This window comes from Urocampus carinirostris, chromosome 18 (assembly GCF_059441175.1).
Source record: "Urocampus carinirostris isolate Australia breed hairy pipefish chromosome 18, RoL_Ucar_1.0, whole genome shotgun sequence".
Lineage (NCBI taxonomy): Eukaryota > Metazoa > Chordata > Actinopteri > Syngnathiformes > Syngnathidae > Urocampus > Urocampus carinirostris.
Genome location: NC_142366.1, coordinates 22,823,955 through 22,841,623, shown reverse-complemented (window position 1 = coordinate 22,841,623; position 17,669 = coordinate 22,823,955). Strand labels below are relative to the sequence as shown.

Below are 17,669 nucleotides of genomic sequence, written 5' to 3'. Positions count from 1 at the left end.
TCGTTGTAGTCACTGTTTTTTACTCTTTCCGTTATCACTTTCTTAAGACCCGTGATGAGCACAAAAAAAAAAGAAAACCAACATAATCAAAATAAAATGAGATGTGGAACTGCTCAAACGTGCTAATTGACTAGACAGGTAAAGAGATCTAGCGAGGCATTATTGCCACCTACTGTTAAGGAGTAAAATTGACCCTCCGTTTTTTTGTTCTTAGCATTATTTTTGCCAAGGAAAAGATCCGCGACCCAATGAAAACGAGTCCACGACCCACTTTTGGGTCTCGACCCACCGGTTACGAAACACTGCTTAAGATAATATTGTGTCTAAAAAGTTTGATAATATCAATATCTATTATGACCTGCAAACCATTGTCAGTTTTGCCCTTTTCAAAGCTTTATTGGTGCAACATGTATTCTATTAATATTGTTGTAATAGGTATTTTGATAAGTTGGAAGTAAACACGCCACTGGAGGAAAAAGGCTTAGACCACTTCCATCGGCATAAATATTGATTTTGGCAATGAGAAGATAGGGAAAAAACTATTTTTCTCTAAATGGGCTTCCACAGCTTTGTTAACTGTGTGGCGAAAATTCATGAGGCCAAAACCTGTAATACGGCGGTGACTCCGGAGAGTGCTGCAATGAATCTGTCCCAGGTTGATGCTGTCATCATCAATCGTCCCTTGAGCAGAAAGAGTAGGATATCCTTGGCAGCGACATTCACCTGTAGATCACAGGTTAAGTGGCAGAGTGAAATTTAGCACTGTGGATAAAGACAGCAGGTAATGCAAGTGACAGCCTTTTTAAATGTCTATCGCGAGGTGATGCTGGCAGTTTAACAAGCCTAATATAACGTGGGAGAGTTTTACAAGCCCCTTGATGCGCGTAACGGCCGCATGGGCCTTTTTAAAATTATTATTTCGGCTCACAACCAGGACCTAAACTAACATCTCGAAAAAACTGATGGCAATTTGCATGACTGACCTTGCCTCAGGATCCTTAAAACGACAGGAATTACCATTTTAAAGGGACACAGCGGGCTTTTACAACAGATAATGAGACTTACTTCAGAGTTAAGTCAACTTCAAGGACATTGTTTAGCTAGCACAGTCGCAACTCCACGTTTATGCTTCTCTTATATGGCTTAACTTGAGAATTGAATGTGTGGAGATATCCTATATATCCTAGACATCGAGAAAAATATTTATGATGTTATTTCAAATAGGAAATATTGACACATGAAGAAAATCTGATGACTTTTATCGCATTATATTATAAAAACAAAAGTTCAGTATTCTGATTCAGTCTGTCTTTATGGAAAATGAATGAAGCAACAAAAACTTTAATTTTCATCAGGTTAAGAAAAAAAGTAGGTCATGATTAGTTGTTTCCCTAGTAACTATAATCCCATCTTTGACAAAGTGGCAAAATGGCCACCCTCTAAGACACAGGTGTCAAACAGGCGGCCCGCGGCCCAGATCAGGCCCGCTAAGGGATTGAATCCGGCCCGAGAGACAACACTCAGAGTAGCGCAAGAGAAAAACAAGCTGCAGGTTGAAATATGTCAACTTGATGTTGCCAAAGCCAGGTGCCTCGAACAAAGACACTGTACTTGTATTTCTTTCTTTTTTTCTCACTCTCTCTCTCTCTCTCTCTTTTCCACCCCCTTTCTCCCACTCTCTGTCTCTTTCACTCTCTGTGTCTCTCTTTTTCTCTTCCTTTGTTGCTCTTTGTTTCTTTCTCTCTCTGTGTCTTTTTAACTTCTTTTGCTCTAACTTCCTTTTTTCCTTTTTCCTCTTTTCTCTTTCTCTCTTCCTACCCTTCACGCTTTCTTTTCTCTTTTCTCTCCTGCTGTCTTTCTATTTCTCTTTGGATTTCTTTCTTCCGCTCCCTTTCTTTCCCCCTCTCTCACGACTTCTCTTTTTATCTCTTTTGTTTCTCATGCTCTCTCCCCTGCTCTCTTTTTCTTTCTTTGTCCTGCCCTCTCTCCTTTTCCCTCCCTCTTTCTCTTATTTCTTTATCCCTCTTTTTCTTTCTCTTTAATCTACTAGTCCAGCCCCCGACAGAATGTTTGTTCTATCGTGTGGCCCCCGAGTTCAAATGAGTTTGACACCCCTGCTCTAAGATGTTCCATAATTACAATATTAATTAAAACATTGTATTTACACTAGTTGGGGTACATACAAAACTTCATTCAGATTGTTAACCACTGTTATCTTGTTATACTGTAGTTAACAAAAAGTCAAGTCCTGTTTATTTGTGACACCCTTAATCACTAGGCGTCTCAAAGGGCTGCACAGACCACAGATTATTGCAAACCACAGACTATTATCACACCATCCCCTGATCTTAAACCTACATGAGGGAAATGAAAAACTCAAATACCTCAGCATGAGGAAAATGAAGAAATGCATTTTGTGATTTGAATAAATCATACATTTAGATCTATTTAAAACGAAGGAACATGACTTGACATGTATTTTAAATGACATTCAATTACATTTAGTTATTTATAATGTAACATCAGGCCTTTTGAGGAAATATGTTATGTTAAATCTCAAGTCAAGTCAAGTTATGTTTATTTGTGACGCCCTTAATCAGAAAGAGTCTCAAAGGGCTTCACAAATCAAAGACTATTGCGAACCACAGACTATTATGACAACATCCTGATCTAAAACCTACATGAGGGCAAATAATACATAGATATTGTCAACATAAAATATAGGTTATTCATATGCTATAGAATAGAAGTGTGTTTTAAGCTTAGATTTAAACATTTCCACTGAGGTTGCAGATCAAATCTCAGGGGGAAGAGCATTCCACAGCACAGGGGCCCGAATGGAGAACGCTCTCGTACCTGCAGATATCTTCTTGGCTCTTGGGATCACTAGTAGACCAACTCTCCAACTACGTTTGGTCTTACAATATTTACCAAATGTATGAGAAAAAAAAATTGGTTTGCCTTCCAAAATTGTAAATAGATAATTAGCATGCTAAGATTTTTTAGATATGTATGCTGCAAACAAACAATGTTTGTAGGATCAAATATTGTTCTTTGGTCGAGCTACTACCAGATGGTTGGCGGGCTGTAAATGGCCCCAGTGTTCATAGTCTGGACACCGCTGCTTTAACATTAGCTGCCTGATCTGGTTACTTTAATATCTTGATAAACATTGACTGATTTAAACCTCATGCACATGCAAAGTCAGATTTGGATTTTAGGAAAAATGACATGTTAGAGAATTTAGTGTTTTCAAATCGTTGATCACCATTACCTCTGACATCTTTGCTAGGATAACAACATTCTTCATTTGAATGTTTAGGAAAGAAAAGTCCAACCATGGTACCATTTCTTATAAAAAATGAATTACTGTAAATAACACATATCTCTCTATAAAATATAATATATGCTCACCTTCTCTGAAGAATCCTGGAGGCCAAATGCGCTTATTTCATATAGCACCTTGTGATGTAGTAGAAAATTGACACCGCTGCAGATTCCTGACTCTTTTCTTGAAGAATTCTGGATTCCTAGGCACTCCTGTGAGAAGTTCAAATAGCGCTATTTTTTTGCAAATGTATTTAAAAAAACAAAACAGAAAATTCAAAAGATGGCATGCTATACAGTGGTACCTCTATATACAAGCTTCATTCCAGTATCATGCTTGTCACTTGAATTGCTCTGCAACAAGCAAAATTCCGGATATGAAATTATTTAAAACTAATTGGTCCGTTCCCGAACTCCCAAAAGGATTAAAATGAACCTTTGATCGCATTCAAATAGTAATTAAAACATAAAAACTAAAGAAACAAGATAAATGAGATATTAACGGAAAAAAATGGAAAATTAGTGCAGCAAAGCATGGTGAAAATTTCTTCCTCGACTTTGTGATCGTCACTCATTCCCGATTGTACTCCTTGGCGATTATACTCATTCACACAAAAAAAGTCACAGTAAATTGTATGTCAATTTCCTCAGATGTACTTAACATGCAAGAAATCGAAATTTCGTTTTATACTCTCCCATGCCGAATATTGACGACAAAAAGGTTCAGATGCACAGAACTGTCCTAACTTAAGACAACACTAAATACACTAACAAGACTCACTAACAGCTTCATCCACCAAGCAGTGAGATTAATAAACTCTCCACACCCGGTAATAGAAATGAACACTTGCGACTGTACATCAACTTGCACTCACCTTCTGATTGTATCATTATTTACCGATTTCATCTGTTACCCTTTACATTTTTACATTTATTTATATTACCGCCACTACTGCTGCTTGGAACGTTTTATGTCATTTCTCATATGTCAGTATGAGCCTAAAGGTCACTTGCACTTTTATGTAGTATTAACTTAAATTAGGACTGTTCTGTGCTAAAATCACTCGTGTTTTTCCCTTTCTTGCGTAGTTTTATTGTCATAATTTTCCTTTTTTTTTTAAAAAAACTTATGATTTGCCTTTCCAGAACACTTGGCTATGGTTCCAAAACTTATAAGGAGATGTTAATAAATGCAATTAAAGAACTGCAATCAAAACACACTTGCTGCAGAATATAGTTACGCTACAGATATATACAAGTGCATGGAATCGGGTGCCTGACGGCTGGAGACGCATGCGCAATCTGGACCAAGCTCATGGCGGGGAACAGTCACAAGCAGTGAGCGGTCTCTGGTGGTAGTCTCTGGGACTGATTTGGCTGCAGATTTACTGCAGTCTTGTTTAACCGATCTAGTTTCATCAGTACACCAAGGCGTGAGTCTTTTAGGTCCTGAATTAATGCGTAGGGCCGCTACGGAATCCAGGACAGTAGCCAGGGTAGCATTAAAGTCAATCATGAGTGAGTCAAATGAGCCTTTATATAAAGGGAACGACGCAACTACTCCTGAAAGAAGATCAGAGAGTTCAGAAACTGTGCCTGTGCTTATATTGCGTCCGCTAAATCCTTTAGTTTTTTTAATAAACTGCTTGACTTGACTTGTGTACTGGATTTACCTTTGTAAATATAGTGAAACAAAATTCTCGTGTGTAGAAGTGCTCATATCAAGAGATACCACTGTATTTGATCACAGTTAGCATTTACTGTAGGTGATCCTCGCCTGCCAGCCGTGAATTGTTGTTTCAACCATGAACTCTCACTTAAACACTGCCTCTTTATCTTTCTGACAAAATGCAATGATCTGACCTTGACAACAGTCAACGTGCATGAGTAGGTTTCGATCCTGACGGGCAGCAATGGATGTGACAGCAGCTTGAGGAGGAGTTTCTGACTCTGCGTCTGGAAGACTGGACTGGGCTGATCAAACTTCCACCTGATTGCAAATGATATCCGTTCAAAAAATGATCATTGTGATAATGTCGTGATTAACGTAACGTTGTTAAGGTTTAACTCACAAATAAGAACAGACACGAACACATTCCTTGATAATCGATAGGTGTTCATGAAATGGCAGACCTTCAACTGCCTTATCCACTACCTCGAGAAGCTCTGGCCAGTTCTTCTCAGCCTGAATGGAGAAGGAATATGTTACGTTGAATCAAGTTGGATTTTATTTTATCAGGCAGAATGTAGAACAAAGAATTATAGTCCTTCCTTTCCTTTATTGACAGGTCATACCCAGATCTGGGGGTTGACATGGGGGATTGGTTGGTTGGAAAATGTCGTCCTGTTTGATAGCTTTACACACTTTTGATATTGGTTTCCTGCATATTCATTCCCCTCAAAATTATTTAGATAATAGATACTGGTGTCTGTGGTTTGACACTCTGCTTCTGCTCATATGAGGAGATCATTTCTTCCTCATGTCATGAGGCTCTTTAACTCCGCCCAGGGGAGTAAAAGCCCACATTAAACCCCACCCAAACCTTTGCATAATACCCTATTTTTATTTTAGTGTGTATTTAAATACTCCATAGCAAAACGTTATATTGGGTATTTTTGTATTCTATATCTTTATTTTATTATTTTATTTTTCAACACAAGGATACTGCTGGAAGTGTGAATTTCCCTACGGGGATGAGTAAAGTATCTATCTATATACTTTCTCTAGCAAAGGGAAAGACCTCATGCATGTCAGACCCGCTGCCTCAACCCACAAATTCATTTGTGCCTTGTTTTTAAATGTTTTGAGTGCCTTTATTTCACAATGCTGGATTGATGGGATGGACTCTTGGACTATTATACTTGTACATTTGCCTTTCACCATTATTGGTCTCCAAAATACTCAAGTCTAGATAGGTGTCAAAAATATGCGAGAATGGCCAAAGTCCTATGAAAATATTTATACAGAAAATCATAAATACATCACGCTTACAAAACACAACAAAAAATCAAAACGGGAGAAATGATCATGGCTGATATACACTGGGATCATGAGAAACTAATAAATAAACAAATCACACTCAAGCTTTGGCTTATAATGTGAACTGCTTGCAGATTTGGGCACATGTAAAGATAACACAATACACAAAGTGTAGCCGTTTTTGGACTACATTAAGAAGTTTACTCAAGGTTTCTTCATTTTCCTCATGTTGAGGTTTTTGAATTTTTCCTTGCCCTCATGTAGGTTTTAGATCAGGGGACAGTGTAGTAATAGTCTGTAGTTTGCAAAAATCTGTGGTCTGTGCAGCCCATTTAGACTCCTTGTGATTAAGGGCTATACAAATAGGACTTGTCTTGAGGTTTTTGAGTTTTTCCTTACCCTCATGTAGGTTTTAGATTAAGGGATGGTGTAATAATAGTCTGTGGTTTGCAATAATCTGTGGTCTGTGCAGCCCATTAAGACTCCTTGTGATTAAGGGCTATACAAATAGGACTTGATTTGAGGTTTTTGAGTTTTTATCCTTGCCCTCATGTAGGTTTTAGATCAGGGGATGGTGCAATAATAGTCTGTGGTTTGCAATAATCTGTGGTCTGTGCAGCCAATTGAGACTCCTTGTGATTAAGGACTATACAAATAGGACTTGACTTAAATATTTACTTATATATATTAACAGCCACAAGATGAGAGTATCGCTCTGCAAGTCCACTTAAATTCCTTAACCCTATCTTCGAGACTGGAAACAATGAAGGAGCCGTAGTAGCAACTCTCTATATTATTCTTGAAAGGAGATGGAATTTTGGAGCTTCAACTGGCATCACAAATTTTCAAACATTGGTTTTGTGCGTGTGACATGCACATCCTACCTCAGTCTGACCTTCTTTGAGGAAGCTGCAGGTGGCTTCCATCCACAGGGAAGCAAGGGTCACTTTCCTGTAGAGTTCATGACTATCAGAATTTAGCTGCTCCAGGTAGGCCACTGCTGTGTCTTGCATGCTGGGCAGCGCCATTCCAAATGATTTATCCAGACACAGTTGAAAAATCGCCGTTACTGCATTCTCCGGGACATTCCCACTTGCCTGTGAGATTAAACTTTGTGTATAAATATTTGGGAGAAATAACCAATTCAGTTTTTAGTATACACACCTTTTCAAGGGGGAGAATGGTCTGCAGGAATTTAATGAAAAACACTGCTGAGCCTGTGTACGCAACTCTGTTTTGAACTTGAGAAGTGCTGGTTTTATCCCGGTGGTAACCCAGCACATCTGCCAGTGATTCCATGCATGATTGCAGCTTCTTTTTCTAAGATAATTATATAAAAAAAAAACATGAAAATACACCTCATAAAGAGATCGTCCCTGAAACATAGGGAAAATACTTGCACAGTGCAGATACTAAATAATATAAAGGAGGATTTGAATGTTGTTTTTGGACGAGATACAATTGTATCTCCCTCTCAATGGAAAAAAAAACTAGAGCAGTCTATTCTCAGACGCTTTGTTCCGTTAGCAACAGCGATTGATTAATACCAGCAGGGGGCAGTAAGTGTCCTATTTATTGTTTGACTTGTAAACTCAGACAAGCGTGATCCCATCGGAGGGAAAAAACAAGGTCTGCCACACAGAACAGAACTCCTCTCCACATAAATATGACAAAACAGGCCACAAGACGTTGAATGGCACGTATTTAACAGCAGAAGGCCCGAGGGCCCTCCTTCTTGACAAGTGTACAGTATGAGCCCAACAGCGTAGGGAACATAAACTGGGGATGGAAATATGCTTCTGAGGCGCACACGCTAGAAACATGTGTGTATCTCACGACTTTCCTTATAGTATATCCATCCAAAACAATTTCATGCACAGTGTTGGGAGTATTGCGAGACAAAGGAACAGTAACAAGTATAAGGAGCACTGTAACGCGTTATTGATAACATTTTTTACCTCAATTGTTGTTACTGCGTGGTATGTTACTCTACTTTTTAAAAGCAGGATTTAACGATTCCTGGCTTGTTAATGAATTAATATGTATCCCTCATTCTACGAGCGACACAATGCTAATTAACACATCCAGAAGGGCAGCGTGTTTAAATCTACCTAAAAAATAAAATACAGACACAATGGCGCTGTCTCAAGCGCAGAGTACAAGAACGCTGAATTTCTCCCTACTGATATTCTTCCTACTGTATATCCAAGCCATATGTACAACTATAAAATAAAAGTATTTTAATATCCACATATTTGGTTTTGTGTCACCAGTAACGAATGGTAGGCATCGTGTGGTAGTATGGCTTATTCAGGCACGACGAAACATTTGAGGCAACTGTGAGCGCAGAATTCACACTAAAATAGTGCTGGATTTTGGTCTTTTTATCCAACTATTTTTTGCAATATACCATGATTGGATATAAAAGGAAACATTTTGGATATTACCCAGAAACAGGGAGGAAATATTTTGAGATTAAGGGCTATACAAATAAACATGACTTGACAAGAGAAAAGACAAAATGGATATGGAGTGTCTTGACTGTTTGTTTGCAAGCTCTCACAATTGCACAAGAAATATAACAAGTTCACTCCTTCCAAAGGTTTGTTTAAAGGTTTTCTTCAAATTATTTTATCTCGTGGGTAACTTTAATGCAGGTATATACAGTAATTTGTAACAAGATAGTTACTGTTAGAGTGACATGCTACTTTTGGGTTTTAGTTCTTTGGGTGGGGTAATGCAATTACTTTTTAAATAGTAATGAAAATAAAATGAAATGATCTGCATTTATATAGCGCTTTTCAAGTCAATGACTTCCCAAAATGCTTTACAATGTGCTCCACATTTCCCAATAGCGGCCTTGCAGCCATGTAAGGCGCTAACCTGCTTATTGGGGGTATTAGGGGTTCAGTGTCTTACCCAAGGACACTTCGACATGTAACACGGACGAGCCGGGATTCGAACTGGGATCCCTTGATCCCAAGACGAGCGCTCTACCTCCTGAGCTACTGCCGCCCAATTAAGTAAGAAGAACCTTGTTTTTTAATTCAATAATGCACACTACATTGTTTATAGCTGTATTAAAGTCCACTAAACTCAATGTTGGCAGTTGTGTTAAAGAGGCCCTTTTTTAAGTCCATATTTATTTTCTATACAACCTTGTTTCTATTCTCCGGTGTTGTCGTATCTTTTACAAAAATAGAATGTCTTCATTGTAATGCTCATCTGACAACCGCAATCCTTTCCCCCACAGCATGTTGGCCGCAAAGCAGGAACTAGTGTAGCACTCAGAAATGAATTCGTCCTAATCACAAGCATCAAATCCGCGTCGACTCCTGACTGGCGTATGCTTGCATGTTTGTGGCAAATTGCCCGGAGGCAAAACTCAGCACGCCTGCCCCTGCCCTTCGCGTCGGCGCATCCATTCATCTGCATAAGAGGCTGTCACAAGCTGTGTTTTTGACTTGCCAGCTCCATCCCCGCCAGGCTGCACTCGTCCCAGACCAGTTCGGAAACGCTGTCCCCAAGCAGGAAGACGGCATCCAACAGCAGCTCCAGAACACGGCAGACCACGTGTGAACCGTCTGAGAAATAAATGGATGCAGACGTTTTTGGGGGAGAGGTTACTACTTGATGATGTCCTTTTAAATTTTGAAGATGTGATGTGACTAGAATGGTACATTTTTTTACATGCAAATAATACAACTTCTCTGTGGATTGTACAGATGGGTTGAAAATATTGCCGTATTCTCCACACTGGATTCCAAGACGCACCCCAAAAAACGTTTTGTTGCGATATTTTTTGCAGCAGACTGTTAGGAGCATGGAATTAAAACTACTGCACAAAAATAGAGTGCCATATTTGCGTATTTATTGATCAGTCTGAATACATCACTCATCATAACTACATACAATTGCACAAAATTGGAAGCAACTTTGAGTTGAGTTTAAAGTAAAAGTAGAGAAGTTCTAACATTATATATTTCTTTGCAGTTGGGTGCACGGAAACAAAACTAAACTGTGTCACAAACAAATTACAAATCGACTCAGTGTCAGAAAAGGTTTGTAACTTTTCTTGTTTTAAGATATTTTAACTTGTTTGTCTAGTCAAATCAGAATATATATATATATATATATATATATATATATATATATATATAAGAAGTATGTAAACAAAGGCCATGGCTTACTGGAAAGGTATCCTTTGGTCTGATGAGATGAAGATTAATTCATTTGGCTCAGATGGTGTAAAGCGGCAACCAGGTGAGGAGTACAAACATGTTTGTGTCGTGTCTACTGTCGTGCATGGTGGTGAGAATGTCATGGTTTGCATGAGTGCAACTGGAATTGGGAAGTTGCATTTCATTAAGTATAACACAAACTTAAGCATGTACTGTGAAATACTGGAGCAGAGAATGATCCCCTCCCTCCAGAAAATGGGTCGGAGGGAAATGTTCTAGCCTGACAATTAGCCCAAATATACTTCTAAGATGACCAAGGCTTTCCTAAAAGGGGCTAAGGATAAAAGGGATGAGTGGCCAAGCATGTCTACAGATCTAAATCCAATAGAATATCTTTGAGTCATCCTCAAGCGGAAGGTGGCGAAGCACTAGATCTTGAATACCCCCCACCTCAGTTCTTTTGTCATGGAGGAGCATTCCAACGGCTCTGGTAAAATTCATGGTAAGGAAGATTAAGCGGTTCTGCAAAATAATAATCTTCATCAACTTTTACTTAAGGGTGTACTCACTTTTATTAGCAGGGGTTTGGCTAATAATAGCTATAGTTTGAGTTTTGAGGGGAAAAAAAATAAATGTACACTATTTAAGCCTTACACAGACTACCTTTCATTCTATCAAAGTAATTTATCTTCAGTGTTGTTCATTTAAACATTATGATGAAGTATCTTGAGAAATGTGAGGGGTTTACTAGCTTTTGTGACATACTGTATATATATAAAATAAATGTATATAAATAAATATATAATAAAAAATAAGAACAATTATCTGGCAATTGGTAGAGGAAACATTATAAACTATTTTACTAGAAAAAAAATACCTAAAATGAGCACAATTTTCACAAATAGAGTAATAATGATTTTTTTTTGTAGTATATTTATGGATTTTTTCCTTTGCAGTCATTTGACCGAACATCCACACAAAATGATATGTCCAAACCATTCTACTTACTTATTTTTTGGCATTAAGGTTGCGTTATTTAAGACCTGTAAAATGTTTAGCCATGATTATTACTGAGGGGAAGAAAAGTGTAGAGGTTTAGTATGGTAAATTGTCTTTCCAAATTTGAATGGCAAATCAAAGATAAAAGTTTTTATGGTGCCATTTTAGGAAAGAGTTCCTCATTTAAACACTGAAAACAGTGTGACTAAGAAGAACACAAGCACTCACCTGTCATAAGCAATGGTATGACATGCTCCAGGGTGTCGACGCTGAACTGAGCTAAAGTAAGTTGCTGTAAGCTCATTTCTGTGTCATCTTCCAAACTTTGGTCGGAGAGCACCAAGCGGCCCACATCTGCAGGAGGTGTCTGGCTGACAGGCTGCGCTGCCGCTGTACTTCTGTGTGAGCTGCCACTGGAGGTTTTTTTAAATACAAACAAGTAGAAGTTAAGGCAGTGGTTGTCAACTGGTCTGACTTCAGGACCCACCATCCAACCCTAATTACAAGCCTCAACACGAATCAAATAAAGTTTTCCACTTCAAATTTATAGAAAGAAAGAAATGTGCAGTTTTAATTAGACATATATAATAAATGACAAGCGAAACCAAAACGTCTTCAAGTAATTATATTCCCTATAATGTCAATTAGCTGCGATTTTTATGAAGTCAAAAGAGCTTCACTTCAGCGCCTTCAGGATAATAGAATCCATATCTCGTAGATTCTCTGCTGTATCTGCGTTTGGCCATGCTTAATATGAGTAAACAAACTTTAGTCATTACCGTCAACTCGCCTTTGCAGGGAATTATCGCCATCTACTGTAAAGCAGGACTGCAACACTGAGTTTCATTGTAGACCATTGTCGCTAAAAACATTTTTCCAAGAGAATGAGGCATCTCTACATCAATATAATCTCTGCTGAGAGTCGCTCATGAGCCTATAGCATCTGTCTCGCTCGAAATGGCAGCGTCAACATCGACTGTGCGTACGAAAACTCTAAAAGTTTGGGAGCATCTAGGACTGGATATGGCAAATAAAAGACAACTTGTAATGTTTGCAAAGTGTATCATGGCAGTAGATCGGTGACACGTGAACATTTTAAGAGCACGTTGGGGTGTTAAATGGTAAATGGCCTGCATTATATATAGCGCTTCCGACTCGCCTCAGAAAGCTTCAATTGACATTTGAGCCAATACGGTTTTGATGACATGGTTAAACGTTTCGTACATGTATGTTGGCTATATAAGAGAGCTTCAGCGTTTTGCCAGATAGGTTTGAGAAATGATTTTAAATAAATGAAAAACAAACGTCAGTTATTAAGACAAACTTCAGGTATTAAGACGTCAAAGCTCAGGAGGTAGATCGCGCTTGTCTTGGGATCAAGAGGTCACAGGTTCGATTCCCGGCTCCTCCGTGTTATAGATACTTTATTCATCCCCGCAGGGAAATTCACATACGTCGAAGTGTCCTTAGGCAAGACACTGAATCCCTCATGCCCCCAATAAGCGGGTAGGTGCCTTGCATGGCTGACTCCCTATTGGTGTGTTAGTAAGTGTCAAGCACATTGTAAAGTGCTTTCAGAGGTCTTCATTGACTTGAAAAATCGCTATATAAATCCAGACCATTTACCATTTAACTGTTCTGCTGCTGCTCATGAGCCTGTTTTTGGTTTACAGGGATCGAAATGTCGACTTGATTTTGATTTATTTTTTATTTCCCTGTCCCTAAAAAAGGACAGTGGTTTATTTTGGGATGTATGTCTCTACTGACCGAGCACTGCGCCTAATTGGTTTTACATTTTTAATTAATTGTATGAATTTGCAGTCTTTTCAATAAATTGTACCAATCTTCTTGTGTTTATTATCATATTTCACTTAATTAATCAACCAAATTCTAAATTTAAGAAAAAAATTTAAACTTGATTATTCGACTAATCGTTTTTATAGTCGGCTACTAGTCGACTATTAACATAGTTGTTAATTGCAGCTCTACCATTAAGGAGCTTAAATGACCATCATTTATTGTTTTATTTTGTAAGCTTTATTTTGCCATGGCAAAGGGCTGCTACCCAATGAAAACGGGTCCACAACTCACTTTTTAGTCCCAAACCACCAGTTAAAAAATGCTGTGCAAAGGGATCTTGAAAGCTAAAGCAAAATTGGATTTTAGGGACTCATACCTGTTTGAACCTGCATCTCCATCTTGGCCATCACCCCTTACTCTTTGACCTGATCCCCCGACCACAGAGGGCCGAGGGGAGAACTCCGCTGCTGGGGAAGACGCCTGCGAACGTTGGGTTGCTTGCGCTTCCTGGGAGTAGGAGGAATTCTGGGATGCAGTATCTGAATAGACAAAGCAAAGAGAACATATTTATGACAGACTAACTTATTTTAGTTTTAGAACAATTTCCTTTTATGCAAGGATTAAAGTCAGTGGTTATCAAAATTGTATAAATTATGTAACACATGTAATTATATTTCTTGAGCCAAGTACCCCTAACAATCACAAAACTTTACTACTTAGTGATATTACATTTTTAAATCATTTAAGCTAATAAAAAATTCAAACATTCTGGTATTCTTTAATGGTTTAAAAAAATGTGAGAAAATAAATAGATTTGAACACCTAAGATTAATATGACAATTGATGACTTTTGAATAATGTTTTTCAGGATTACCGGTAATTTGCTTTTGTAACTTGTAAAAAAAAAAAAAATTAGCAAAATTGTCTGATATGGCAGTTATTTTTGCTGGATTGCAGTATGAATCATTTAGTTCTATCTATCTATCTACCCTGGTCATATTCCTCAAAAGGGGTGACCGACAGCAAGACAAACACATACAAAAACAAAGAAACAAAAAAAGGGAAAAGGTAGCAAAAATCACACACAAAAACGTTTGGACCATGGCCAACCCAAATGCCCAAACACCCAAACAAGTTCAACACCTCGGCACCCAAGTTGGTCATGCTTTCGTCCCTCCAGATGGAACGGGACACAAGAAAGCGACCAATTCACTTACGTAAGGGTGACACAACACGCTCTTCTGTTCGACAGCAGGGCCCGACAGCTTTCACTGGTTTACCCCTGCCGCATTATACGGGTGCCCTGCCCATCCCTTAGAGCGCGTCCAAACATCCCACTATCCTTTTACAACACCTCCACTCATTCCTATCACCAACAAGCATCTTGTTAGAATAAAATATTGTTTGTAAAATGAACCAAATGATCTGCTATATTCGATAATGTGGCTTATTTTGAGGAGTACCTTCCTACTGCACAGAAAGAAAATTTATAGAGTAACTACATTAAATATTGCATTTTTCTAACTTTACATAAGAAGATGATAAAAAAATAAGAAAACTGATCCTTAAAAGATTGGAGTTGCTGCTTCTTAAAGAACTTGGGAAAAAAAAGTCTTCAATGGTCCAAAATATCTTCTTCTTACAAAGTTAAATAACAAACTGAGTACAATCATTTTGTGTGGATGTTAGTTCAAAAAAACGAATTCTTACTCTGTTGGCAAATTTAGTTTTCTATTAAGGCCAGTATATCTTGTTTCTCCAAAAAGTTAAAAAGAAAAACATATCTAAAGGAAGCTCTATTGTCTTATCTAGCTGATAGTAGATAATTTTCCTTGGACAATAGATCATTTTGCTTATTTAAAAAAACATTTTTAACCAAGAGTAACAAAATAAATATTTATAATGCGCAAAAAGATCTGTGGTCAGCTCCATAAGACCTTTTTGCTTATTTATGTAAACGTAGTACACTATTTTAAGTTTTATATCTGAAAATCCACTAGATTTATTTAGCGGGCGGTGTAGTGGTCATTGTGAGTATCGGTTCAAAAAATATTTTTAATATTTAAAAATTGTAATATTTAAAAACACACCCAACTTTGAGAACCATTGTAAAAAAAAAAAAAAAAGGAACATTGTGCATTATTTGGTGCCTCCTGTATCAGCTGTGAAAAGCGGAATGATTTTTTCCCGGGGCCAATCAACACCCTAACAAAATGTGCAAAACTGTGCAAGTATTTTTCTAGCGACTTATTTGGGATTTTTTCTGTTGCTGCTAAATGTTTTTTGTTGTGCTAAGTGTTATTGTACCACGTTTAGTTGCACAGCTGTTACGATGCACTGGTCCTAAAAATAAAATCGTTGCACAATTGTTACAACTTGGGCCAGTCTCAAAGCACGAATTCTTAAATATTTTTCCTATCTATCCTGACATTCTTTGATCTTGGGTTTATCTTTAAAGTCTTTATTACATGCTTTGCTTGGAGTGCTTGTTGAAAACAATTTTGTCGATATCAATGACAATAAAGACAATTTAATTCAATTCAATTCAATGATGCTGTACACTGAAAAACAACAGCGACCAGATGATGAAAGTGCTATCTGGTGGTATCTAATTAGGATTCAGAGACTTCTCTTAATACTGGTAACTGTGGAAACCAGTACTATGTCATTCATGTGGGGGAGCAAAACTGGCCTGGAGAGGGATAGGTGCTGCATAGCTGTACTTGCCCAAGACACACCACAGGTGGTGGTGCCCCTATAATCCGTGAATGATAAAAGAACTTTTCATTCTTTTAAAAAACAAAAACAAGCAAATATATATATATATATATATATATATATATATATATATATATATATAATATTAGTTATATATCCATTAGAACAATAAGCAAAAAACATAAACCATCATATAAATTTGCATTTTTGGAATACTCGTAGGTCAGGAAATTTGTATTCATTTTACATAACATGAGGCTCATATAGTGGGAGCTGAGATGATTGTCAACCATCTTGCTGCTAAACCAAAAACCCTGTGTAAGGCTGGGTAAAAAATATTAAACGAAATGGTGCAGTTTCCTCACTATTTTACTCACTATTGCAATGCATCTCAATTATTTTCTGCCCCGCTCCCCTCTCAGAAGAAGAAATCCTCTCAATATTGGTGGTGACACGTCACCTTCGTGCAGGCCAAATCTATGCCTTTCGGCATGTTTTCGGTGGGAAAAAAAGCAATCGCCTTATGAGCGTGATTGGAATGTAATGTCTTGAAGTAACAGTTGAATTTATTTGGCTTCATGCTGTCCGCTGCCAACAGTTTTCACATTGAAAGCAAAACGGTCTTTCCTCATTTCGAATCCATGGTTGCAATGAACGGCTACGGTACGCTACGTCAAAGTTCCTCATGTCAGGAGGAGACTTTTGTTTCACTTTACCCAGTCTCTCTTCACCTGTCTCCTCATAAAGGTAAATATTTTTTCATGGGGTCACTTGAAGGTCTACTCCACTTGGTGTCTACACTACTCAATGCTCATAAGTTGTGCTATATGGTGTATGGAAGCAAAATGTAAACAAAACACTCAAGCAAGCGGGGGAATTGCACTTCATTCTGTAGAGGAAGTTACCCGATGTCAAACGAGCCTGTGCCCTCCCCCTTCACAGAGCCCCGTGCCCCACTATTTGAGAACCACTGTACTATGCACTATTCTCTGTCATTCACAAATATTTCACTATTACTACAAATAAAGCCAGTCTCTAAGCACTATGCTATAAATATTTTTTTCTGCGTTTTATCCTTAAAGTCTCTTTTTATCTATTTCTCTCTTTTAAAGCTATATTACATGTTTACTCTGGGGGGCCATTTGCAATCTTGTTGCACACAAGGTTTCACAACGTTGTTATACAATAAAACCAATTCAATTCAAAGCAATATTATGAGTCTCCATAGTTTTAAATCTTACTTGGGCTTTGTAACACTACACAATGCAGCAAAATTTAGTGGTCCAATATTACACCGCGCTCTTTTAAGTGAATTCTGAGTAAATAAAATCCAAATCCTGAAATAACTTTAGCTTTGAGATGCTTTTATTCTCCTTCAAAATTGATGCTCGTTGCAAAATTTGTATCATTCAAGCAAACAACAAAAAACACTGTCACGTGAACTCACAGGTGGCGCCTCCTTGCTTGGCGGAGTGGAAGCTGGGATCACGATGAAAGCGCAGCCTCTGCCTCAGCCCCGCGCAAAGTTGCCTCAGGCAGGAAAGCGCCTGCATGTGGAGGTAACGTGCCTCACCTTTACCCGACCCCATCTTTAGAAGGGACAGGAGAGTCTGAAGACGGGAAAAGACTCCCATCAGATAAGGTGATATATAATGAGACGAACT

The 17,669-nt window shown here is 38.1% G+C and overlaps 1 protein-coding gene across 1 annotated transcript in view; it reads right to left on the bottom strand.

The window, feature by feature from the left end:
* Positions 1 to 17,669, bottom strand: part of rttn (rotatin) — a 79,396-nt gene that overhangs the window by 57,538 nt on the left and 4,189 nt on the right. Inside the window, exons 7-16 of the mRNA XM_088321873.1 lie at positions 17,453 to 17,615; positions 13,664 to 13,826; positions 11,716 to 11,900; positions 9,776 to 9,891; positions 7,472 to 7,627; positions 7,192 to 7,404; positions 5,400 to 5,512; positions 5,191 to 5,317; positions 3,415 to 3,540; positions 607 to 723 (exon numbers count right to left, since the gene is read on the bottom strand). Of these exons, the coding sequence (XP_088177999.1) occupies positions 607 to 723; positions 3,415 to 3,540; positions 5,191 to 5,317; positions 5,400 to 5,512; positions 7,192 to 7,404; positions 7,472 to 7,627; positions 9,776 to 9,891; positions 11,716 to 11,900; positions 13,664 to 13,826; positions 17,453 to 17,615 (1,479 nt within the window). The remainder of the gene's footprint in view (positions 1 to 606; positions 724 to 3,414; positions 3,541 to 5,190; positions 5,318 to 5,399; positions 5,513 to 7,191; positions 7,405 to 7,471; positions 7,628 to 9,775; positions 9,892 to 11,715; positions 11,901 to 13,663; positions 13,827 to 17,452; positions 17,616 to 17,669) is intronic.